Raw genomic sequence first — 27,157 nt, forward strand, 5'->3', positions numbered from 1 at the left:
TTTCAAGAGAATTCTACTGAGCTATAAGCTTTGACTACTATGTAAACATCACCTCATATAAAACACTTTATACTGACATCATTTCAGTCACACTTTATTCATTTCTATAATACCCTTAATAAAAGGTCATTAGAAGACGGCTATTGACGAGTGAGCGATCTTACCAGTAGTTGAAGTGAGGTTTTTCAAAGAGTTTGGATGGCATGAATGGTTAAGAACCTAGGACAACTGATTGTCTATTTGTTTAGTAGCAAATGTTTTGTCAGCAGTTCTGAGCAGTTGCATTATCTAGCGGTATTTGAGTGCATCACTGCAACCAAATAGAACTGGTGTTACAAGTACCCCTTCAAGCATGGGATGTTTTGGATGTATTGCCTTCTATTTGTGTTTGTAGAAGGATCAAGTTAATCTATCCAAGAAAAACTTGCAAACAGTTTGACTTTGTTTAAAATTGGTACACTGTGACGGTGCTAACAATTCTGCAGGTCCCCTACGGAATGAGGAAAAAAGGACTTGATGCATTTGACTATTAGTTTGTGTAATCACTTAGGGGTCTTTTATCTGTTTTACATGTTGAAGTAAATTTTTTCCAATTCATAGACACTTCCCTAAAAATAAATATCAGAAATTGTACTGTTTTGTCAAGCTATGAGTGTATTATTTAGGGCCTTGAAGAATATGCTTTTTTTTCTTTTATCCACTGGAAACTTATAAAAATCTGAAATTCAAAAAAATTAATTCCAGGGTGAAGCGTTTAGGGAACTCTTTGTACTGTTTTTGCAACGATATTTTTACATTTAAAATTATTTCAAAATAAAAAGTTTGGGGGAGGGGAATTCCCTGCCAGTCCAGTGGATAGGACTATGTGCTTTCACTGCCATGGCCCGAGTTCGATCCCTGGTCAGGGAACTAAGATCATGCAAGCCGTGTGGCACAGCCAAAAAATAAAAAATTTAAAAATTTAAAGTTTTAAGTTAAATTCAGCTTCTGAAAACATCTAATTGATAGAGGTATCTTAAATGTAACAAATCATTACAGTAAGAAAAGGAAAATATGGTAAGTGAACCAGCAATGATTCTGATTTTTTTTTTTTTGCATTATCTCATCAATCATTAGAACAACCTTCCAGATACTGATAAATTTCTTTTAGAAAAAGGGAAGGCTCTCAGGTACTTAAGATAGTTGCCCAAGGATTCAAACCCAAGACTCTAAGCCAGTGATACTCCTAGCACACCCTACTTCTGTATTTACCATCTTTTCACCTGCCATCCCCTTCTCTCAAAAGAATAACAACTAGTAGTACTTGAATAGCACTTTACATTTCTAAAATACTTTCATTTCCATTCATTTATCTAGCAGATATTAAACATCTGCTATTTACTAGGCCTTATTGTAGCCACCGTGGATAAAGTGACAAGATAAGCAAAATCCTTCTCTCATGGAAACACATCTTAGTGGAGAGATAACAATAAACAAGTAAAGGAAAAATAGTAAATGATATCTTTTCAGATAATGATAAATATTATGAAGAGGACCAAAAGTCATGAGGACTAGAAAAGAAGATAGATAATCAAGGTAGCTTTTGAGGAAAGGCTGTGAGGAATGACCTGTGCCAAGATCTGGATGAAGAACATTCCAGGCAGAGGAAACAGCAAATACCAAGGGCCTGGGGGCAGAAAAAGCTTCCTTTATCTGAGAAATTGCCAAAAGGGTAAAGTCAGTGAAGGGGAAATAGTAGGAGATGGAGGAGAGATAGATAGGGGTCAGGTCTCAGAGGACCGTGTAGGCCAAAATAAGGAGTTTAGATTTTATTCTAATAGTGATTCTAAGAGTGATGGTAAGCTACTATAGTATTTAAACTTTAAAGCAGTGGTAAGTAAACTACCTACTTCCTATTTTTGTAAATAAAGTTTTATTGGAACATAGCCACGCTCATTCTTTTAATGGATTGTCTCTGGCTGCTTTTGTGCTGTAACAGTAGAGTTGAGTAGTTGCAACACGCACCATATAACCTGCAAAAATAAAAATATTTATTCTCTGACCCTTTATAGAAAAAGTTTGCCAATCTTGTTTTAGAACATAGGTGTCATGTTTGTTCATTCAACAAGTATTTATTCAGTGAGTATTTGCTGTCTACTGTGACACTCAAATCTGATCTAACTCATGAGCCAGATATGACCTGATTCATGTCTCAAAAGATCATCGTGGCTGGTGTATACAGAATAGACTTCAGTTGGCCCAGCTTTGAAAGAAGAAGGCAAGTTAGGATGTTGTTATAATAGGAGTATAGGTAAGAGATGAGCATGGTTTGGACCAGGGTGAAACTAGGGAAAAGTGGTCAGATATTGGGTCATTTGAAAAGTAGAGCTGATAGAACATGTTGCTAGATTAGACTGCAATATGATGGAACAAGAGGAATCATGAAGAACTCCTAGGTTTTGGCCTGAACCACATGGTCAAACAGTGCTGCCATTTATTGAGCTAAGCAAGACTACAAGCTTGGGATTCAGAAAGAATCAATGGTTTTATTTTGGACAAGTTAAATTTGAGATTCCTATGAGGTATCCACTTGAAGAAATTCTTCAGGCAGTTGGATGTGTGACTCTAGCATTCAGGGGTGCAATCAGGACTACTTTTGGTGTATAGACTTCCAAATTGTGTCTCCAGTTTAAACTTCTCCCATGAATTTCAGTCTTTTACTTCATACTGCCTACTCAGCATCTCCAATAGTATCCAAAAGACATCTCAGGCTTAATAGTTGCAAAACTAAACTCCTGAGTGTCCCCCCAAAATCTTGCTCCACGCACCATCTTCCCTGCTTGAATTAATGGAAACTCCATTCTTCCTAGTCGTTCTAGCCAAAATTTCTGGACTTCTCCCTCTCATTCTACATACCATCCATCACAGATCCTCCTGACACTGCTTCTGTCAGAATTGGATCACTCCTTGCCACCTGCACTGCTACCACCCAGGTCAGTTGCCTCCTAAGTCACCTCTCTGCCTCCAACTTTGCCTCCCTGCCATCCACTCCCCGCTCAGCATTTAAGGAAGTGCTTTATACCATGATTCAGATCTTATCATAGTAACTCCCCATTTTTCTCCTTACAGCAGCCTCCAAGGCCTACACAGGCTGCTCCCTCATTACCTGAGACCTCACTTCCTGCCATTCTCCCCTGTCCTCGCTTTGCTCCAGCCACACTGGCTACTTTACTGTTTCTCAGTACCAGGCAACCTGCTGTCTCAGGGGTTTTGTGTGTGTTCTTTTCTCTGCCCAGAATGCTCTTCTCTTAGATATGCTGTGTATATCGCTCACTATGTTATTTCTCGATGAGGCCTACCCTTCCAATCTAATATATAAAGACTCACCTATTATATAAATAATATGTAACTTACTATGTTAAGTAATAATCTAGTAGATAAATTATAACCCTTTCCCTTGGCGTTCCCTATTCCTTCTTCCCTTAATCTGTTTTTATTTCCATAGCGTTATCGTCTTCTAACATACCATATAATTTACTTTTTATTTTTCACTGTTTATCTGGATAAATAATAGTATTGATATTTACTTATTTTTATTATTTGTTGTCTGTCTCCCCTAACTAGAACATAAACTCCGGGAAGGCTGGTGTTTTTATCTTTTTTATTCACTCATATATCCGTAGCACCTAGAGCCCCTGTCAAATGAATTGATAGATAATATTTAAAGATGTGGAACTTAAAGCTTTTCTGTTTTTGTGAATTTTATCTACATATATATTCACTCATATAAAATGGTAGATATATACAAAGTTATTTATTATAGCATTGTAGCAAAAGATTGGAAACTACCTGCCTCTATCAGTAACATACTGGTTAAATACCAGAAACTACCTCTTGTAGTAAGTTACTGGTTAAATAAATTATGATGTAACTGTAGAATGGGAAAAGGTGCAGCTGGAAAAAGACTAAGAAAATTCTTTAGGTACTAATATAGAATGATCTCCAAGATGCAGTAAATGAAAAAGAACACAACTTAGAACATTGTATATAGTAGACTACCATTTGTTTAAAAAGATAGCCTATGCTAATTCTATAAGGACCCACAGAACTAAAAACATTAGTTCCTCCAAGGAAAGGAACTACATGGCTGGGTGACAAGGGTGGGAGAAAGGGAGATTTTGTGTTGTAAATTCTTTTGTGCCTTTTGAATTTTAAACAGGTGAATATATTGCCATATAAGATAAATAACTTAAAAAAATGTTAAATACCATGGGACCAGGTGAACTTATCTAGGAGAGAATGTAGATAGAGACTGTAGAAGGGAAGGGAAGAGGGCCTCTCATCATAACCACATAATGTAAATATTAACCAGAAAGTAATAAAATTATCATTATTAAGCTTTGAGGAAACTGATGTTCAGAAAGATTTAAGAGACTTACCTTGTTAGGTCATTCAGTCAATAAATTTCAGAGTTTGAATTTGCTGCTTTTTTCACAATGGTACACTTCCCTCAATCTTTCAGAGTTGTTTATATATTTCTAAAAGTTATTATGTATTTGCTATTTAGATCAGTTACTTAGCATACTTAATTTATGATATGAGTATGAACTTTGTGTTGAGAATAAACATAGTTTATATTCCTGAGGTCCTCATAAGCGCATGTTTTCTAAATGGTCGTTTTAATTTGGATGATAATTTGTCTTGATGATTTTTTTGGCTTTTTCAAGTTAATCTTTTCCTCATTCTAGTCTTTTGATTTTTTCAAATTTTATCGAGGTAAAAATCATGTAACATAAAATTAACCATTTTAAGCTGAACAATTCAGTGTCATTTAGTATATACACATGTTGTACAACCACTATCTCTGTCTATTTCCAAAACATTTTCATTACACCAGAAGTAAACCCTGTTTAAGTGTTAAGTGTTTCTCCACAGCCTCTGGTAACCATCAGTCTGCTTTTTCTCTCAGTGGATTTAACCGTTCTGGCTATTTCATATAAAAAGAATCAGGCAATATATGACTTTTCATGTGTGGCTTCTTTCATAATGTTTTTGAGGTTCATCCACATTGTAGCATCTATCAGTACTTCATTCCTTGTTATGGCTGAATAACGTTCCATTGTAGGTATATACCACTATTTGTTTATCCAGTCATCTGCCCATAGACATTTGAGCTTTTCCCACCCTTTGGGTATTGTGAATAATGCTGCTATGAATATGTGTGTACATGTATTTTTTTGTTTGAATACCAGTTTTCAGTTCTTTTGGGTATATACCTAGAGTGGAATTGCTATATATATAAATTATAGCCATCCTAGTGAGTATGAAGTGTTATCTATGTAATCACCTTTACCTTTACCTTAACCAGAATTCTTTATTTCTTTATATAGCTTTGAGTTGCTATCTAGTTTCTTGTCTTTTCAGCCTGAGGGACTCCCTTTAGCATTTCTTGTAGGACGGGTCTGCTAGTAATGAATTTCCTTAGCTTTTGTTCATCTGAGAATGTCTTAATTTCTTCATTTTTGAAGGATACTTTTGCCACATACAGAATTTTTGGTTGACAGGTTTTTTTCTTTCAGCACTTGAAGTATCCTACTCACTTCTTGCCTCTGTGAGTTCTGATGAGAAATCAGCAGCTAATCTTAATTGGGGACCCCTTCTATGTGAAGAGCTGCTTCTCCTCTGCTGCTTTCAAGTATCTTTGGCTTTGGCTTTTGACACTTTGAATATGTGTCTTGGTGTGGGCGTTTTTGAATTTATCCTACTTGGACTTCATTGAGCTTCTCAGATGTGTAGACTCCCGTCTTTCCTCAAATTTGGTGTTTTCAACCATTATTTCTTTAAATATTCTTTTGACTCCTTTCTCTCTTTTCCTTCTGGAAGTCCCATAATGTATATATGATCTTGATGGTGTCCCCAGGTCCCTTAGGCTCTGTTCACTTTTCTTCATTCTTGTTTCTTTCTGTGCCTCAGACTGAATAATTTCAATTGTCCTCTCTTTAATTTCGTAGATTCTTTCTTCTCTCTGCCCAAATCTATTGTTGAAGTTCCCTAGTCAGCTTTTCATTTCAGTTATTGTACTTTTTTTTTTTTTTTTTTTTTTTTTTAGGGAGGGACGGAGGGAGAAAAGGAGGAGGGAGGGAGGAATTTGCTCTTTTTTTTTTTTTTTTTTTTTTAAAGGATTTTCTTATTTATTTATTTATTTATTTATTTTTTGGCTGTGTTGGGTCTTCGGTTCGTGCGAGGGCTTTCTCCAGTTGCGGCAAGCGGGGGCCACTCTTCATCGCGGTGCGGGGACCGCTCTTCATTGCGGTGCGCGGGCCTTTCTCTATCGCGGCCCCTCCCGTCGCGGGGCACAGGCTCCAGACGCGCAGGCTCAGCAATTGTGGCTCACGGGCCCAGCTGCTCCGCGGCATGTGGGATCTTCCCAGACCAGGGCTCGAACCCGTGTCCCCTGCATTAGCAGGCAGATTCTCAACCACTGCGCCACCAGGGAAGCCCAGTTATTGTACTTTTAAGCTCCACAATTTTTATTTGGTTTCTTCTACACTTTATGTCTCTTTATTGATATTCTCATTTTGTTCATACATGGTTTTCCTGATTCCCTTTAGTTCTTTGTCCATGGTTTCCTTTAGCTCTTTAAGCATATTTACAACAATTAATTTAAAATCGTTTTTTCTTTGGTCCAATGTCTTGGCTTCTTTAGGATGGCTTCTGTTGATTCTTTTTTTTTTTTTTTTTTTTCCTGTGAATGGGCCATATTTTCCTGATTCTTCGTATGCACCATAATTTTTTGCTAAAAACTAGCCACTTTGAATATTATATGGTAACTCTGGAAATCAGATTCTCCCCTACGGTTGTCCATTTGCAAAACAGCTTGGATAAGTCACTCAACAAACAGAAAAGACTGTGTTCCTTGTCGTGTGCAGTCACTAAAGACTCTGTTCCTCTATCTTAGGGGTTAGCCAGAGAACTGACAGAGATTTCCTTAAATGCCTGAAGCCAAGAAGAAAAAAATATAGTACTGTCCCAGTCTTTGCAGTTAATCTGTGAGCTGGAGCACTCCTTCAACACTAAGCCAGGCTACCTAAGCCCCTTTATTTACCTTCACCTCCTGCTTTCACAGAGCTCACATATCTGCCAGAGGTGGTAACCTAGGGTCCTCTCAGGTCTATTAAAGCATGTGTCAGTTCCTGGACATGTCCAATTTCCCAAGTATATGCAATAGCCCTGGGAGCCCCTATTCTCCCAGTAACCATTCTCTTCAGCCTCCTCCTTCCCAGGCTTTTGGATTCTGTCTGCCACTTGTCTCCTCTGTCATCCCTTGCCCCAGGCTGGCATAGAGTGTGTATGTCTTTAAATGTTTTGATAGATGTCACTATCACCAGGAAAGCCAATCTAGTCCAAGGGGAAAAGGGTGAAACAAAAGTCAGCCTCTGTGCTGCTCCTTCAGGGAATCACCAGACAGGTCAAATCACATATCACGACAATTTGAGAACAAGGCACCCTTACTGAAAATCAGTTGACCATAGATATTTGAGTTTATTTCTGGACTCTCAGTATATATGTATTTTTGATACTTTAAAGTCTTCAGATATTATCATCACTTTATTTTTAAAATTTAAAAATTTTTAATTTTAAAAATTTAAAATATTTTAAAATGTAAGCTACTTCTTTTTACTCCACTTCTAACGATTAGGACACACTCCATTCAAGTCCCAGTGGTTCATTACAGAAGTGATTCTGGGAATAGGAATGGGGAGGGAGAAGAAATGGCCATACCCCCTCTCTCTCTGCCACTTCCCCAGACTGTCTGTCCCTCACTTCTGTTAAGAATGGATTGCTTTAAATAATCGCCATCAAAATGAATGCCCTGGTTTTCAATTTACAATTCCATATTTAAAAACACAAAGAGTTTAATCTGTACAAAACAATTATTGTATGGTTTTGAATTTGCCCTGTCTTTCCAAACACGAGATCCCCATTTTGAAAAATCCAAAGGTTCAGATGGAGAACATTGTATTCTGTCATTCTTCGATTTGCTTTTAATTTTAAGCTCCCTAAAAGTATTGACATTTTTGTTTACACTTTGTTTTAAAATATCCCATCCTCTTGTTTTTCACTTTTAGCAGCATTATCCTGTCACCCTGACACAGAGACTGTTGCTGGGACAGCTGGTCTAGCACAAACTGATACAGAACCAGAGCAGTGGCCAGTTTCCCTGGCAACAAGCTCTTCACATCAAGACAAACCCCTTCTGGCTCAGTCTCCCTAATTGAGTCAAACAGTCCTGTCAGGAAAACATGGCAGGGGGGATCAGGTCACAAAGCGGAATCCAGAGTTGGAATGGCCATAAATGAACGTAAGGAAAGAGAAAAAGAAAAAGTGAAGAGAAATGACAGTGATGATTCTCCTTGAAAGTAAAGAGGGGTTATAATTGAAGTGGAACTAATGTGTATTAAAATTTGGTATTATTATTTCAATAACAAATTGATAATATTATTTTGATAATAAATCACTTAATCTGTAGTTGGCTTATATGAAAATAGACTCTCTGGTTCTTTGCCCAGCTTCCCAGTGCCACCTTGTTAGCTTTCCTTCCCCTACTAACCCAGTAGTAAGGTCAGAATTTGTGAAGCCCAAGCTCTCAGCCCTCTGCTTGTTCTCTGTTTACTTTGTCTCTCAGTTTTGTTCATCTTGCTGAGGAGAACACATCAAGTAAATGCAGCCCTTTGTATCCAAATTCGTATTATCAGAGATACATTGTGCTTATTTCAAGTAACTTTCCTGTTTAGTTGAAGTGATAGCAGTGGCAGTAATTTCAATTTACGTAAATGAAATTGCAGAGTCCTTTCCATGATCCTACCCCAAGCCCTGTGTTGGGCCTCCCAGAGCTCTGTGTACAGTCATTGTACTTCCTCCTCTTGTTCCGGCAGCCTTATCATGGCAGGAACAAGTAAAAATACACGACTGTTGGCTTATTAGACATTTTTATTTTGCATGGTCATTATAAAGCCATTAATGACCTAATGCTGAAACATTTAAGGAGAAATACATGTACAGGAGAAACTTTTTAGAGGGTTTTTTTTTCTTCTTTTTTCTTAATGATCATACTTACTTTTAAAGTTTAAAAAATTCAGGCCTGAAGTAAGAATTTTCAAAATGGAAACTTTTAAATTTATGTTTATTGTAGCATTTTTTTTAACTTTGTGCTGATATGACAGTGTTTTAAAAATATTTTCACCTATCATTGCTAATAGTAGCAACATTACCCAGTGGAAAAAAATTGAGTGAATTTTACATTCCATTTGGAGAAAGAAGGTTTCAGAAGGTACCCTGGAAATATGTACTTACAAGATATATTGCTGATGCTCAATCTACTTATTTCTAGTAAGTGTAGATATTTATTTAAATCAATTTGACAATGCTAAATATATTTACATATATTTTCCCAATATAGGGCATTACATTTGATGAATTCAGGTCATTTTTCCAGTTTTTGAACAACCTAGAAGACTTTGCAATAGCCTTGAATATGTATAATTTTGCAAGTCGTTCTATAGGGCAAGGTAAGTAACAAACTTTCAAAAACTAAAAGCAAACCATATTCCTACATTGTTTCTAGTGGCTTTGACAACAAATTAACTAGATATATCATATTAGTCATCAATTTGCCTGAAAGTTTGGTGTGTACTTCGACAGGAAATTTGTTTTCCCTAAGCAAAGTTTAGGAAAATATGCTACATTTTTGTATTAAATTTATTACTGCCCTTCACTGCATATTATGGGAAAAGCTAATGATGTTTGTAAAGGTTTAAAGAGGAAGAAACCTCATGGCTGCTTGGTAACGTTGAGGGATATGTGTCTCCCAATAGAAGAGCCAGCTGGCCATGCTGCAAACATCATCAGGGTGATATTCATATTATTTGTTTGTATTACTGATTTTACCCACACTCTCTGCTGGCTCAGAAACCTAAATTTTATCAACAGGGCCACCTCTTAGCTATGGACTTACATTAGCCAAGTTTTAAGAATGATATATAAAAAAGACAGTCAGTTTTGCTTGATTTACCAAAAAATACACCTGCCATAAAATTCTGAATGCTGTTGTCCTCAGGACCAGCTCATTCTTTCCCTGTAGGTAGACTAACAAGTCAAGTCCTTTTCCCAGGATTCTGTGGCTATGACCACCTTCCCTTCCCTCGTGGCCATATTGTTTTTAAATATTCTTGCCATATGAGGACTTTCTGGTTATGTCTTTACGGTGATTTTACCCGTGTCTGCCATAATCTAATAAGTGCTAATCCCCCAGTTCAATCTCAGAGGACAGTCTCGTTATTTTATTACCAAGTTCTAGGGAGAAGGCAAACCGGAGCCTCTAAGTGCTAATAATTCTCTTTCCCCAAAACACAGATAGTGAATCCCTTACATAGCTTCATTCACTTACTCGTTGAGGAAAAGAAACCTAAAAACTGAAAAATTTCCATATTTCACCGTTTGACTGGTCTAGATATTCAAATAAGGCATCTTCTTAACACATTTTAGTGTTTTAAAACCAAAACCTTTGGGAGCCCTCCCTTAACAGGCCAATGTTTTACTGCCATGGTAAACCTACTAATCAACCTTAAAAAGAAAAAAAGTCAGTAAGTATCTGCTTAGCTGGTTCAGAATGGAAAGTTGCTCTTTTACTTTGTGGAACTGAATGAAACGAAATGAAAAAAATCACTTGCAGGTGCTAGGAATAGATCTGTCTCTTTTGTTTTCTCTTGCCACTTCTAGCACCTTAATTCAGGTTATTACCTCTTAAAAAGAACTATTGCTGTAGCCACCTCAGTGGTATTCCTGCCATTATCCACTCTCCTCTCCGATGTTTTCTAGACAACTCGCAGAATAATCTTCCTAAAACAGATTAACCCTGACACACCTGCTATGGAAAACTCTTCAGTTCCCCAATTGCCTGTTGAAGATCGTACCGGTTCCTCACCTCAAAGTCCCCGAGCAGAGCTTCCCCAGCTCCTGGGTGTCCAGGCTGCTCATTTTCTGAACATGCCTTGTGCTCCTGTGCCCCGCCCCACCTTTGTTCTTTCATGTCATCATCTGCCATTTCCTCTCATCTCTACAAGCTGAAATCCTTTATCCTTCAGGGCTGAACTCAGATACAAAGCGGCAACCTTCCCTAATTGCTGTCTTCTCTCTCCTTTCCCCTACTCCACGCTACCCCACAAGTAACCACTCATTTCCAAATTCTCATAGCGCTTTGTTGCTGCTTTCTGTGTGGTCCTGTGTAATGATTATTTGGGCAGGTGTGTCATCTCCCATCTGAACTGTAAGTTTCTTGAGAACTTATTCACCTTAATAACCTCTAAAGTGTCTGTGGTTGATAGCAGGCCCTTTTAATTAAAACCGCAAAAAATTTTATGTTCCCTTAAAGATAGCATGATTAATGAAAAGTGATATGTTACATAAGATCATGACCCATGTTTAGAAAAAAAATCTTCTTTTATAACCTTGCTAGTAATGAACACATATTATAAAAATAATGCTAATGGTTTACTCCTCTTCTGTGTCATTTATCTAGATGAATTTAAACGTGCCGTCTACGTAGCCACTGGCCTCAGATTTTCACCACATTTAGTGAACACAGTCTTTAAGATTTTTGATGTTGACAAAGATGATCAATTAAGCTACAAAGAATTCATTGGAATTATGAAAGACAGACTCCATAGAGGATTCCGGGTAAACCTATAAATTTCAAGCCTATTGCTATCCTTCTTAAAAACTGAAAGAAAAAAATCCATCTCAGTTTCAGAAACAATTTATATAAGTTTTTAAGGATATAAACAGGAAATGTTATATTTGAAAAGAAAAAACATAAGGCCCTACCTATTTTCAAAAACAATTTGAAGAGATAAAAGGTAATGCTTTTTTAAATATAAAATCAGTGTGAATTTTAATAACTTATTTTCATATTCAATTAGTTTAATGTCTTCATCCCAGTTTGTGGGGGGGAAATGTTGTCAAATATTTTGATTCAGTCTGCACACTGGCTGTTTAAGACTTGCTAGTATACAAAGAAATATCACTATTTCTCATTTTATATGATGCAGATTTCCACTAGGCAACGTGAGGTTCTTAAGTCACTGCATATTCAGTACTTTTTATATGGAAAATGAGGTAAAAAATGTTTTTTTTGTCTGTTGAACTATTCTTTCCTGTTAACATCTTATACTGCAGAATAATTACAAGAAATTCAGTGATTTTTCTCAGAAATATGTTTTAAAGAATGAAATGTAGCATAAATCAATAAATGTTTACACATTTAATGTATTTGTATGTGCCACAAATGGAAAAAGGAAAAAAAATGTATGATTAACAGCTAGAATATTCAGTCTTCCCTCTTTGGTAACAGTACCCCTGAGCATTATACATTTAAAAAGAAAATATATATATATATACAGAAAAATCAAGATTCATCTGAGACAATGTTTTTAAAGATTTTTAATGGATTCTTAAAATCCCAACTGTCTTGGTAAAGATACCGTGTACTTAACTGCCACCTTGTGGTTAGTTGTTAACATTTGCAGTGATGGGACAAATGCCTAAAAGGGCATGCGTTGAAAATCATTTTTTTCCTCAAATATTTTAGAATAGCAAGATCAAACTAAAATTTTGGGTTGGCCAAAAAGTTCGTTCAGGGTTTTTTGGTAAGATGTTTTGAAAACACGAACAAACTTTTTGGCCACCCCAATATAAAACTATGCTATAAACCCCTGACACTATTTCTCTCTTAGATTTTATGTATTTTTATTTTTGCCTTATTTATTGAATATCTGTGACCCCATAACATTTTATTTACATTTGCACACTTTTAATCCTCTGTTCCACAGGGTTATAAAACGGTTCAGAAGTATCCCACTTTCAAATCCTGTCTGAAGAAGGAACTTCATAGCAGATAAGTATGTTAGCACCTCTGTCTAAATTTGCTCAGTAACAGTAAAAGAAGGGTCATAATTTATTTTTCTCTTACAACATTTAGGTAATAGTTGAAAGAAATAGAATTATAATTTATTTTTAATGTTTAGGTCACTAATTCAAGTTAAGAATTATTCTTTTAATGATTTCATTTTAGACCATATAATTCAGTTTAAGAATAGTTATTATAACAAAGGACTAGTTTGCCACTATTAAGTTGTGATCTAAAAATGAACTGGAATAAATACTTATCTGACTGGAATTCTCATGAATGTCGTGATTGAAAAATTTTCTGTTTAACCTGTAGTTTTGTATCTGAGCAGATACAATATAATGAATCCAGATTGCATTTTTATAATCTAGGATCACTAACATCTAAGGGATATTTGTTACTATTTTTTAGGATCATGATTCCAAACATCTGCTACAATAATAGCAACTAAATTTTTTTAGAGTTATTTTGGGTGCCTGGCACTATACTAGGTATTCTTCTACATGTAGTATCTCATTTAATCCTTACAGATAGATATCCCATTTAACAGCAGAGAAAATAGAGACTTGGTGAGTCATTTACCCAAGATAACTTGCTAGTAAGTTGCAAACCAGGATTTGAGCAATTTGAGCCTCATTCTGTGTGATGACAAGACCATCTTAGTTATTATTTACTGCACCATCACCATAGAATGAAATAGTTGAGGAAGATACGGGAGATTTGTTCAGTTTGTATCAACCCAAAGAAGTATCTTATCTCAGACTTGTTGCTGATCTCCAAAATGAGAGATTTGTTTTTCCTTTTTTCTTTTTGTTTTTCTTTTTTCTTTTAAGAGTCAACTATAGCTATAAAATTTTGGTTGACTGTGGGTTCTAATTAGGTCTCTGCAGTGAAGCTTTCATTCATTTACATGCTTGCAAATACCTATTTTTTTGATATTTTTCTCAAGATTAAAACATTTATATTTGTCTATAGTGGCATTACCAAAGTGGTACATGTGCATAGGATGTCAATGTATATTAGTTAAAAGACCAAAAGCTGTTTAGAAATAAGTATGAGAAATATCATAATAGATATGGTTAAATAGGTTCCTTAGGACTTACAGATCTCAATATGCCACTATTGATTTGTCTCTCTAAAAGAAAACAGCAGTATTTGGTATTTTGCATAGTAGCTTTGAAGCCTAATATTTTATGGAACCCATTTAGGGAACTGCTGGTCTAAAATGTTTAGTGGTAAGTAGGGCTTATTTACTTATCCAAGGTGGTAACTGTTGTGATTGAGCTAACAGAAGAAGTCAGGTCTTCCTAATCTCTATTTTGAGGAACTTTATATTGCCTTTATTATAAGAAGTTAAACTAAACATTCAAAAAAATAGTAGGACTATACCATTTATATGTTCATATAGATAGTGTTTCCAACCAACCTGTAATAGTGTCACATTGACATTATTGATTCTGTGTAGTAGTATATAGAACCATAGATAAAAATGACTACTTAGATTCTAGAACTTTGTAAGACTGAGGATTAGACAAGTTACTAAACAAAACACTGAACTTTTAAATTAAAGGAAATAGTTTATGATTAAGTCTTTGATTCTTATACTTTCTGTTGCATGTTTTTATCATGTGCCTTACTGTTTCCTATCATTATTATAATAATTGATTAATGCTATTACCTCCAAATTTCATCCTAAAAAAATGTTACTTTTATGTATTACATATATTTTTTTAATTAGATACTTCTAAAGCAAAGTTTAACGGATTACTATCTACTTGAAAATGCAAGAAGCAAAAACTTCAGAGGGCGGAAGCAGGTCTGAGATCAGAACTTGTGTAAATGAAGGAAAAGGTGAAATGCTAATTATAATTTTTTCTTGAACTGTATTTTTGAACGTAAGATGCATCTTCTTACTAATTACTAATGTTACGTGTTATCATGTTGAGCTTTTGCCTTGATTTACTGAACTCTCTGCACTTTTTCATTCCCTTCAGATTCTTCCAGTGACTATATAAGAATGTATTTTAATTTTTTAAAAAATTTATTAGAAATTTGTCTCATTTCAAAATAATGTATGACTCCTGGAATCTAGATCACTTAAAAATGAACAGCAGCATATTTTTGGTTTTGGACTGAACTTATTATCAGAAAATGAATATTCCTTGAGATTTATCTTAGGGCCCTTAGAATTGTTAATAGATCTCCAGGCTTTTAATTACATTGAAATAATTTTGAAACACAAATAGAAATTAAGCTACTATACAATATGATGGTTTACACTGTACTTTTAACTTTTAAAATTTCTTAATTAACATATTGTTTGAATCATATAAAGTTTTTTTTAAAGTTTTTGTTCATTTACCAAAGTCAACAGAATGTCTGGTATTATTTTACGTATACAGTAATTTAAAATGTAGATTTTTTTTTCCTCAATAAAAGTCATACATTAATAGTAGAAACAGTGGTAGTTTTTGTAGCAGTAGTCACTGTTATTGTCATTATTGTTTTAAACATGGTGCAGCTCCTGATAGCAGATGGTACATGTTAATAACAGTAGTAAAAATAATATCTTGAGGCTCTGTAACTTATCGCATATTATTATTATGTGTCTGTAGTGTCAAAATGAGTATTATAAAAGATTAATATAAAATGGTTTCGCAGACTGAAGTATATATTAGGTAGAAGTTAATATTTGTTTCTTGCGAAAGGACCACATGTAAAAGTAAGGCCAAACAGCCAGTAATCATGAATACTTTAAATATAATTCATTATTTCAAAATGTCTTAAAAGAGAAAAGATAAACTTTCTATTGAAAAACAGCAAAATTAGATCTTCTCCTGGAGAAAATAACTTGATAGTATTTAATGGAAATCTGTTCAATTAAAAAAATGTAGTTTATAATAAGTTACTATGCAAAAACAGAACAATGAATTTAAATTAATATATTTATATACTGTATGTGGAAGATAGGTTCATTTATCTTCTAAGGTGTACGAAATATAAATTGCACACACTCCAACTGTTATCTTGCTTTTACATATGAAAATAGGAAATACTGACTTTGTTTTCATTAAGTTATTAAATGTGAAATTGATAGTTCTGCATCAGCCTATTTATAAAAGTAATGTTATTTCCAAGAATATGTTGTTAGCATTGACAATGCATTTTTAGACTTTTTACATTCTTTATCTGATATTATTTATTACATTGATATAGAAATATGTGATTCATCAGTTTTAGGATTTCATATAGTATAATTTCACCTGCTTTGCAGGTTGATTCAGTTGATTAACTAAATGAAAATATCTACCTTCTCATTTAACGTGCCCCAGCTCTATTTTAACTTACACTGAATGTTCTCAATATTATTTGCTATCTAAAATAGTGGAAAAAATGCAACTTACTTTTATCTTTGATTATAAGCTAAATTATCTTGCATACATGGAAAAACTGCTATTTAGAACAGTCCTATAAATGGATATTAAAAACTGAATTAGCTCGTTAAGATTCTTTATAATTCTGCCATTCTCCCAAGGAATACTACATATGCAACCTTTATTCTTTATTGCTTATCAGAGTGAATGGATACTCATCTGCTTATAAGACTGCAGCATAATATTAAAATGCAAATAAATAAAATATTCTGACCAATTAAAATGGAAAAGAGTAGTAAATTATGGTGATTCTCCACATATTATCACTCTTGAACTTTATCATCTATAAAATGGGAGGTAAAAAATCTCACTGGACTGTTGTTTACATCAATTTTAAAAATTTTAAGTGCTTTGAAAATAGTAATGTACTAAATACATGTATGCTATTCTCAGTATTTCCTTCTACAAACTATTCCTTGGAAAGGTGAAGCTGTACATGAAATTTTAGTATCATCCTCTTTACAGAAGACTTTATGATGAAAGGTTTAGGGTAATTCTCAGAATCATTTCTTATTATGAATTTCATTTAAGTTCCAGTTTATTGTTCTTATTATAAAATATAACTGTAAAGTGACCTGTCTTACATTCTTATGTTATCATAAAATAAATATACTTGCTCTTGAATCAAGAAATTTAGTACTTTGCTTTTCTGTATATCTGTGGACTAATGTCTTTCTGAAAAATGTCACGTATAAACTTTCAAAATCTTTGTTGGTTACCAAACCTCCATTGATTTTATGCCCTCTGCTATAGCAATACATGCCAAGAAATTAATCTCATCAACACTTCTGTAAGTAAATACATCATAGAGCCATAAAGCCTCTCAAAGTGTATAATAGGAATTCATACATTATATTGATAGAATATTATCATTGGTACTGGAAAACTTTCAGAAAGTTTACATGTGAATGGAATATCGATTTTCCTTTACAGACTGTTTAAAGGGCTTAAAATAATTAAACCAACACTACAGCAGCCCATATCACTAATGTTGGTATTTTGTAGGTATCATCTTACTAAGACAACTCCTAGAAATTTACCAGTTTTCAAAATACATTTCAGTAGTCCCCCCTTATCCATGGCTTCACTTCTGTGGTTTCAGTTACTCGTGGTCAACCTGGGTCCAAAAATATTAAATGGAAAATTCCAGAAATAAAAAAATCCATAAGTTTTAAATTGCTCACCATTCTGAGTAACATGATGAAATCCCACTGTGTCCTTCCTGGGTTGTGAATATCCCTTTGCCCAGTGTATCCCACGCGTTAGTCACTTAGTAGCCGTCTTGGTTATCAGATGGACTGTCCTGGTATCACAGTGTTTACATTCAAGTGACCCTTATTTTACTTAATAATGGACCCAAAGTGCAAGAGTAGTGATGCTGGTAATTTGGATATATTAAAGAGAAGCTGTAAAGTGCTTCCTTTAAGTGAGAAGGTAAAAGTTTTCAACTTAATAAGGAAAAGAAAACAGTATGCTGAGGTCGCTAATACCTACGGTGAGAACGAATCTTCTATTTCTGAAATTGTGAAGAAAGAAAAAGAAATTCATGCTAGTTATACTGTCACACCTCAAACTACAAAAGTTACAGCCACAGGGTGTAGTAAATGCTTCGTTAAGATGGAAAAGGCATTTAATTTATACAAGAAGATATTTTGAGAAAGAGACCACATTCACGTAACTATTATTACAGTATGTTGTTACAAGTGTTCTATTTTATTATTAGTTACTGTACCTAATTTGTAAATTAATCTGTATCATAGGTATGTATATATAGGAAGAAAATTTTTTTTCTCTGAATTTACCTTTTTATTGTCTCCTGTTCTTGTTTTGTGTATTCAGCAGCTTTTAATTCTCTCTCTGATTATTTAATTTCAGTTTCTTTGAAGTTTTCTTCTCCTTTCATTGCCTCATTCCATTTTTCTGTTTGTGTTTTAGGTGTCTCATATTAGAGGTTTTTCTCAAATATCTGGTAATCTTTTGTTATATGTTCATATTTTAAAACAAACTAGAAGCTCTGTGTGCATGGAGTGAACTTTTGGCCAATGGGTTCCGCTCATGGCTGTTCTGGCTGGGCCATTTCATAAGAGGGGCTTTGACTATCAGTATTGTTAGGTCTTTTTCTCTTTGGTTGGATTTCTCCTGCCTGGTAGTCCACAGCCTAGCTGCTGTTTTGTTCAGAGGCCCTTTGAAGATGGAGCCATAGGTATATCTAATAAAGGGGGCCATCAGCTCATATACTTAATGAGCTGTTATTGAGCTGTTTGAGTGTTTTTACGTCTTTGTTTAGTTTTTCAAGAAAAGCACATTTTTAAAACTTAGGACCTCAGTCTGGGAAAAGTGGGACTAAATCATGAAGTTCATGTGCTGGATGGATTTATTCACCAAATCCAGAGTTAGGTTACTTCTTCTTGAGGCAGATAGAGATAGTTTTAAGAAAAATAAATGTATAACGGATTGTGAAGTTATGGAACTACCACATGTTTAAGCTTGGATGGTAGGGATGAGGAAGAGATTAATTGATAAAGGAACGTCAGTGAATATCAGTTATTGGATTTTAAAGTTAAAGATAGCAGACATACTCTCCTACAAAACATATTTTGGTGACATTTACCACAGAGACCAAGAACTGAACTTGATTATTAGCCTAATTAAGTATGGCATTTTCTACTGCATATTTTCAAGGATGAAGCAAGCAGCTTGAAGGTAAGCAGATTTGTCTTCTAGCAGATTTTAAACTGTGATAAAATGAGAGTTTAAGACAGAAGGGAAGACAACTAATAAAGATATTTGTAATCTGTGGTATATAATACTTTATTCCTTGTAAGCTCTAGGTGCTATAAGAGTTAAAAGTTCAAGCTGAAAAATCTACAAAAACCATTCTGAAAATCTATACTTTTTTATTTCATTGCTCTTTGGTGCTAAGAGGTTCTCAAGAAGGTGAGTATCTTATGTACCATTTGTGCTGTAATATTTAATTACAGTGAGTGTACAGAAGATTAGCTGTCTCAAAGATTCTTTTGAAATCAGATTGCACATCAAAACTGCATTGTGCCCTGCTAAGTAAGCAAATTTAAGAAAGAGGAGAAGGTGATGTCAAGACTTACTGCAAAATGAACAAATAAAGGAATAGGATTTGCTTGGTGTTCAGCCTATTAAAGCATGGCCAAATGTCAGCCTTCATTTGTCAACTTAAATATATTTTTCTAAAATTTACGAAGATTCAGTTTATGTAAAGTATCCTTTAGCTAGTATTTGAACTTGAGAAATAAATTAAGCAACACAAAAATGATGTATAGATTATACTAATAACTCAATTTCTCATAGTGATTAATTACCACATGAATATGTACACTAGTAATTCAGATACAGATACCTGTTGTCCTTTTTTGTTATTTTTCTGATTATAATGTTAATACATGTGTTTTTGCTCCCTGATACTTGAGGTTTTAGAAACTTAGAGGTTAACTTCTCCTCCACAATAGCTAAACACCCCCGGCCCCTGCACAAACACAACATACACGGAAGCATTTCAGGTTTCCAGGGATTTCTCCCTTCAAAAAAAAAAGTAAAAATGAAATTTTTAAAATCCAAGAGCCGAGCCCCAAATAACCAGGTAGACTAAGGTAGCTTGGAGCCTGAATTGGACTTGCTGGAAATAATCAGGAACATAGGTGAGGACCTCAGGCCAGAGCAACAAAGTTCACAGGCGCTTGAAACTAGAATGATAGGGAGCCGGCAGCCTTTGTGCAGGGATAGGATTTCCCTGAGGTCAGAATTCTATACTGACCGTATCTGAGTATATTCAGCCTTGAAACAGCAACGAGGTGGAGAGCCTGAATCTGAGACCCCTTCCTCTAAGCTAAAATCCTGAAGGAGGCCCTGAAGCGTCCTGAGACACGTATGTACACAAAGAGAGACGCTTGATTACAATCAATCTTGACCTCTTAAGCAAAGACTACCAAATCCAGATAAGGCCTGCCACTATTAGTGAGAATCAACTAATAAATTTAGACCCCAAAGAATGCAGTTGTTGGAACCGAAGACAGAATGCGTAAGAGCTACGTATGAAACAAACTATGAAATTACAAAACTGAGTTTTTTTTAAAACTATAGGAATTACACAGATATGAGGTAGAATTTCTAAGAAAATTTAATTGCTGAAATCAAAACCTCAATCAAGAGTTTTGAGTCCAGTCGTGACTAACTGGTATTGTTCCATCATAAACTACAACATTGCACAACAGACACTTCAAGGCTTTTGTCCTTGAGAGAAAGGACACTCATGTGGTGACCGCTACATTCACTCTGGCTTGCTGCCTGGAAGCACTTTCAGCAGAGGGAAGTGAAGCCCAAACAGAAAACAGAAGATGGAAGAAATGAGATGAGAAAACAGCTACTTAAGGTCACACGGGGCTGGGAGACATTGGAGTTCAAATCAGCCAGAGTGTAAAGGCCTCACTGAACAGCCCAAGAATTAAATTAAAGACATGCCTTAGGAGTAAGACTACTCTAGAGTAAGGGTGACTCTGGACCCTAATAAAACCTAAAATTAATCCTCAATTGGAACAAGCAGATCTACCAGTATAGTGACTACCTGCCAAAACAAAATTCAGTACTCTTTAAAGGAAAACAACAAAAATCCTATTTCTGATAATGTAATATCCACAACATCCACTATAAAGCAGACAAGTTTTATATATGCTAAGCAAGAAAATGTGACCCTTAACCAGGGGAAAAAGCAACCCACAGAAACAAATGTTTGACTTCGTAGATACAAACTTTAAAAGCTCTTATAAATATGTTGAGAAGTTTAAAGGAAAAGATGGACATAATGAGAGAAGAAATGGGAATTATATACAGAAAAATTAAAACTATAAAAAATAACCAAATGGAAATTCCAGGATTGGAAAATATAATATTTAAAATAAAAATCATTGTATGGACTTAATAGAAGATTGGAGACAGAGTAAGAAAGGATCAGTAAACTTGAAGGCAAAGAAATACAGACTATCCAAACTGATGCACAAAGAGGAAAAGTTACGGGGGGGGGGGGGGGGGGGAAGACAAAACAAAAAACAGTGCATCAGTGACCACACAAAGCAGTCAACCATAAGTGTAATTACAGATCCTAAAGGAGAAGGAGAAGGGTGGGGTGGGGAGCAGAAAAATATTCAAAGAGATAATGGCCAAAATTTTTCCAAATTTGAAGAAATACATAAACTATAGTTTCAAGAAGTTCAGCAAACCCTAATAAAGAAACCTACGCCTGGTCATATCCTAGCCAAATTGCTGAAAAGCCAAAAAAATTTTTTTTAATCTTGAAAGTATCCAGAGACAAAAGATACATTATACACAGGGTTAGTGATAAGAATAACTGCTGGCTTCCCATCAGTAACAATGGAGAGCAAAAGATAGTGGTGTAACATCTTTAAAGTATGGAAAGAAAAAAGGAAATGCAACCTAGAATATGATATTCAGCAAAATAGCCCTTTAAAAATAACAGTGAAATAAAGACAACTTTAGATAAATATCAGACAGCCTGAAACCAGCAGACCTGTACTACAAGAAAAGTTAAAAGAAATTCTTCAGGCTGTTGGGAAATGAAACCAGAAATTTTGATCTATTCAAAATAATGAAGTTTGCCATAAATGGTAAATTTCTAGCAAATATAAATTTTTTTTTATCTTAAACATATAAAAAAGTAATCAACTGGTTAAAGCAAAAATAGCAATGCAGTGTGGAGTTTATCATTAAAATGTTCAATAATATCATAAAGGACAGAAAGGGGTAAATGGAAGTATCCTGTTCTAAGAGTCTTACAGTATAGTGCAATGATATAATATTCATTCAATCAATGCGTATTTTAACCCATGGAAACATAGATGAATTAAAATGCAATAATAAAAAGATATTGACTAACCCAAAGTAAGGCAGGAAAGGGGGGAACAAAGAAAACTAGGATGATAAATTTAAAAATAGCAAAATGATAGTATAAATTCAACCAATTAATAATTACATTAAATGTAAGTTCATTAAATATTCCAATTAATAGTCAGATATTGTCAGATCAATTATTTTATGAAGATCATTTGCTACCTAGAAAAGATGTACTTTAGATATAAAGACATGGATAGGCTACATGTAAAGTGATAGATAAAAGAATACAATGCAAACACTAACAATAAGAAACTGCAGTGGTTATATTAATATCAGACAAAACACATGTCAAGGCAACGAGAATCACCAGTTGTATTAGTTGGGATCCGGTCAGAAGACAAAGTGACACATGATTTAAACAGGGACGTGTAATATAAAGAATTATTAGAATAATGGAGAATTGACTAGTATATAATATATACATATATAAATTTTTATGTATTTGAATATGATCTTATTTGCCATTTCCTCCATTGCTTTTAAGCTTATAAATTTTAAGCTCCCAATGTGATAAATATTCTGTCATATATTTTTATGGCTTATATTTTCTTTGTATTTAACTAAAAAAAAAAAAAAATCCACTTGGGATTAATTTTGTTACATGGTTTTAAAAAAATGAGGCCCTAACTCTAGATTTCCCTGCCAATTTATCCAACACTATTTACAGAATAATTCTTCCCTTTTGCCATCTAATATAATGCAAATTATTTTAAAGTATTTTTACATACCTGAATCTGTGCTAAGAGTCTGGCTATCCTTGTAACCACATTGTTTTAATTATTTACCTTTACAATGTTTTCATAGTTCATAAAACTAGTCTATCTCCCCCTCTCAACAGCCACACACAGATTTCTCTTCTCTCCAAAAAATTTCTTAACTATTCTTACTTGTTTATCCTTTCAGATTAACTTTAGAACATATATAAACATATATAGATATGTTTAGAATCGTATCTCCTCCAAATAATGTTTTTATTGGGATCACTTTGAAATGATAAATTTGGAAAGAACTGACACCTGTATTAGGGTTCTCCACAGAAACAGAACCAATAGGATGTAGATATACAGAGAAACAGATTTATTATTATAAGGAATCGGCTCACAAGATTATGGAGCCTGACAAGTCCCGAGATGTGCAGGGTGAGTCAGCAAGCTGCAAACCCAAGAGAGCCAATGGTATAGTTCCAACCTGCATCTGAAGTCCTGAGAACCAAGAGAGCCATTGGTTTAGTTCTAGTCTGAAGGCTGGCAGGCTCAAGAGGCAATGTTTCAGTTCAAAGGCAGTCAGGCAGCAGGAATTCTTTCTTACTTGGGGGAGAGTCAGCCCTTTTGTTTTATTCAGGTCTTCAACTGATTGGATGAGGCCCACCACCTTAGAGAGCTAATCTGTTTTATTCAGTCTATTGATTTCAATGTTAATCTCATCCAAAAACACCCTCACAGAAACACCCAGAATAATGTTTGACCAAATATCTGGGTACTCCATGACCCAGGCAAGATGACACCAAAAAAAAAAAAAATTTACCATTACAACATCTTTATAATATTTTCATCCCATCTAGGAACAGTTATTCCAATTATTCTCAAGATTTATGGCTTTCGCTATCTAGGTCATACTTCTCATAAGGTCTTTTCTAGATCCTACATACTTACTCTCGCTTTTAAGAGTAGGATTTTTTCCCATTAGATTCTCTATCTGATTACTGTTGGTATATAGAAAAGCAGTTTGATTTATTCAGCCACTAAGCTGAACTCCTAGTAGTTCTGACATTTTTTTCTGTTGAGTCTCTTAAGTTTTCTGTTGGCCAGTCATACTGTATGCAGATGACGGTAACTGTCTTTGCCATTCCTATATTATTGCTCTTATTTCTATTTCCTGTATTTTTGTGTTGATTATAGCTTTCAGAACAATGTAAAATACTAATAGCGATAGCAGGAATCTTTTGATTTCCTGTTTCAATAGGATTATATCTAATGTTTCAAATTAAGTATAATATTTTCCTGTTGACTTGAGACAAATACTTTATCTTGTTAAGAAACTATCCTTTATTTCCTGAATTTGAAAGAGTCTGGAAAAAGGAGTGAGTGTTGAATCATCTCAAATGCCTTTTCAGCTTTGACGTGATTATACATTTTTCCAATTTGATCTCCACATGCAATATATCTGCTTTACAGGCTTCCTAGTATTAAATTATCCCACGTTATTGTAATAAACTCTGATCATAGTAGACCATTCTTTTCATTTCGTGGTCTTAGACAAGTTGCCTTCCCTGTATCAGGTTCCTTATCTCTAAATTGGGGCTAAAAATTGTATCTGCCCCATGTTACAGGGATGAGACGAGACGAGATAATTCACATAAAGTAAATTTGTATAATTTGCAGTTACCATCTTGAAATTCTTCATAATGTTATCTTTGAATTTTTGTTTTGTAAATGAAGTCAGTGGGACGATGGAGCTTGTGCAGGGGCCTGGAGCCTCTGCTCACACCCAGTCCTCCTTCCCACTCCCAAGGATGGGTTCTTGGCTACGCTCTGCTTTGCCCAGCTTCCCCCTCCGCATCCCTGCCCAGTAACTGCCTCCATACTCCAGCCCCTTGGCAGGGGTCTAGGTGTAGGAATGGGGAGGGGCACCCACACTGTCAGAGTCTTGGGGCAGAGTGTGGTGGAGACCCTCCTGCTCGGGACTGGCGGTTGCTAGCCAAGGTGCCTCCGCTGGCAGCCAGCCAAAGGCCCCAGGCTGGTGGAGATGAGCCTTTCTCCCATTCCTAGTCCGGGTACTTAGAGCTTTCTAACTCCGAGGTTTCGATCCCCTGGGGGTCGCTTATTCACTGTGGGTTGGGGTATCACGCCTATAGGAAGAAGAAGTGTCTGCCTGAACTTCCCCAGGGTGCTCCCCCAGCTGAAGCACAGTGCATCGGTCCAGCAGCTGGTGTGAGCAAGTGTATGTGCGTCCTGAGTCGTGGGATGGGGACCCAGGACACCTGTGAGGGCCCACTCTCACCTGGAAGCAGAAGGAGCACGCCCTCGGCTTGCTTCATGCTGGATGAACCTTCTCCTCCTCCTCCCAGCCTTCCTGGGTCTGACTCAAGATGCCTCAGAAGCATTCTCAGAAGCCTGTGCCATTAAATACGAATTAGGTAAATCTCGGCGATTTCACACAGAAGGTAAACGCTCTGATGTTTGCACTTTAAACAGACACTGTGCTGTATAAAGATGAAGGGTAAAAGTCACGCTAATAACAAAATGTTTAAGTTTTAGTTACTTAAAATGACATTAAATAGCAAATTAAAAACATCATGACATGTTGAGAGAGGGAGACTATGGAAGAAGGAAAAAGTTTTCTATTTTAATACCTTAGCACTTTTTCCTGCTTTGCTGGACAAAGAGCCCTGCATTTTCATTTGGCACGAGGCTCCAAAAATTAGGTAGCTGGTCCCTCCCTGGAATGTGGATATTTGGGCCAGTGTGCAGGGGTGTCTGTGGGTTTGGTGAGATATGGGATGGTAAGAAACACAGGAAGAAAAGAGTAACATTTTATGCTACTTGAAAGTGGGTATTGATTTTCTCAAAACTATAATGGAGAAAATGGTTTTTGTGTTAGAAAGAAACAGAAGAGAAAAGAATGCTAAGATGGTAAGTGTGCTGCTTATGATACCGGAGGTGTATGGCAACAGTGGAGCATTAAGGCCTAGGAGAACTTGACGTCTAGAGAGCAGTTTACGATGAACTGTCTGAACTGACCACCTGAGTATCAACAATATGACTTAGGGACTCTACTTAACAAAATTCCAAGTAGGTTCACTTTTTAAAAAACATACAAAGTAAAGCTATTACTCCAGCAGAATGTAAATTTATAAAGAATAAATCATAGCAAGATAGTATAACATGTTTAAATTTCACATGAGGCAGAAGGTATTGTGATAAAAACAGGGGTTTAAAGGACACACAGAACATACCCTAACTGTGGGTTTGCGCTGTGGGCTATGGGCAAATGACTGTAATAGATAACCTAACCTTGGGACAAATTAAAGGAAGGAAATGAATGACAGCTGGGGGAAAAAAAAGTAAGAACTAGCAAATAACAAAGTCACCTTCTGCTGCTTTAATGTACCCAATGCTGGAAAGAATACTGGTCACCTTAATAATAAGTAGGCAAATCATCATCTTCAAACACAGAAGAAAAGGGTAAGGAACAATTCTTTAAAAGACATAGCAATGGTTCTCACATCTGGTACTTCGGTAATTGCTGTTGTCACACAGTGTCTTGCCAGAGAGGCATTTTCATTCAAGATGAATATGTGGTTGATTAGCACTTTTCAAAAAGCAATTGTCTGAGGTTCTCTGTACTTGATATCCTGTTACCATTTTCTCATTAAGGTGATTCATGAAATTTTTCAATGAGGTTCCTATGGTATTTTTAAAAATCGATTTGGTTTCACCCTTTCAACTAAGTGAATGAGTCAGTGTATCGTTCAGACAGATGTGGACTTGCATAATTATAAAGTTAAATGATCTTTGCATAGAATTGAGAAGATGAGCAAAGACTAAAAGCAGAATTCAAGATGACATAACTATATCAAAAAGGATATATTAGAAAATATGCATAAACCGGTGAAATGCATTTAGCCCACCCATTCAGAACAGCATGCTGAAGCAAGGGCTCTTGAGTCAGCCTTCCCGAGTTCAGATCCTGGCTCTGTCACTCCCTACCTTTGCAGTTAAGCAAGGTTCTTACTACACTTTCCACACCTCAGCTTTTTCGTATGTAAAATGAGGTAACAGAGCAGCTGAGTCTTAGGGTGGCTGGGAGAATTAAAGGGGAAACTGCTTGTAGAGTACTGACT

General features: G+C 35.4%; 1 protein-coding gene and 1 long non-coding RNA gene across 8 annotated transcripts in view; one reads left to right on the forward strand and one right to left on the reverse strand.

Annotated features, from left to right (window-relative positions):
* The window catches only part of MICU3 (mitochondrial calcium uptake family member 3), a 101,003-nt gene extending 84,015 nt beyond the window's left edge, over positions 1-16,988 (forward strand). For 5 of the 6 annotated variants that reach the window (XM_057537313.1, XM_057537314.1, XM_007174029.3 and 2 more), the window contains 4 exons: positions 9,440-9,548; positions 11,558-11,715; positions 12,867-12,935; positions 14,682-16,988. In XM_057537313.1, coding sequence (XP_057393296.1) covers positions 9,440-9,548; positions 11,558-11,715; positions 12,867-12,935 — 336 coding nt within the window. In that variant the 3' untranslated portion in view covers positions 14,682-16,988. Of the gene's footprint in view, positions 1-9,439; positions 9,549-11,557; positions 11,716-12,086; positions 12,154-12,866; positions 12,936-14,681 lie in introns of all 6 variants that reach the window. The other variant, XR_009006523.1, reaches the window with a different exon arrangement.
* The window catches only part of LOC103012857 (uncharacterized), a 37,873-nt gene that overhangs the window by 5,802 nt on the left and 4,914 nt on the right, over positions 1-27,157 (reverse strand). Inside the window, exons 4-5 of one of the 2 annotated variants that reach the window (XR_003622584.2) lie at positions 25,315-25,427; positions 23,407-23,516 (exon numbers count right to left, since the gene is read on the reverse strand). This is a non-coding gene — a long non-coding RNA (uncharacterized LOC103012857). Of the gene's footprint in view, positions 1-23,406; positions 23,517-25,314; positions 25,428-27,157 lie in introns of those variants that run through there. The other variant, XR_450317.2, reaches the window with a different exon arrangement.

This window comes from Balaenoptera acutorostrata, chromosome 21, assembly GCF_949987535.1.
Source record: "Balaenoptera acutorostrata chromosome 21, mBalAcu1.1, whole genome shotgun sequence".
Lineage (NCBI taxonomy): Eukaryota > Metazoa > Chordata > Mammalia > Artiodactyla > Balaenopteridae > Balaenoptera > Balaenoptera acutorostrata.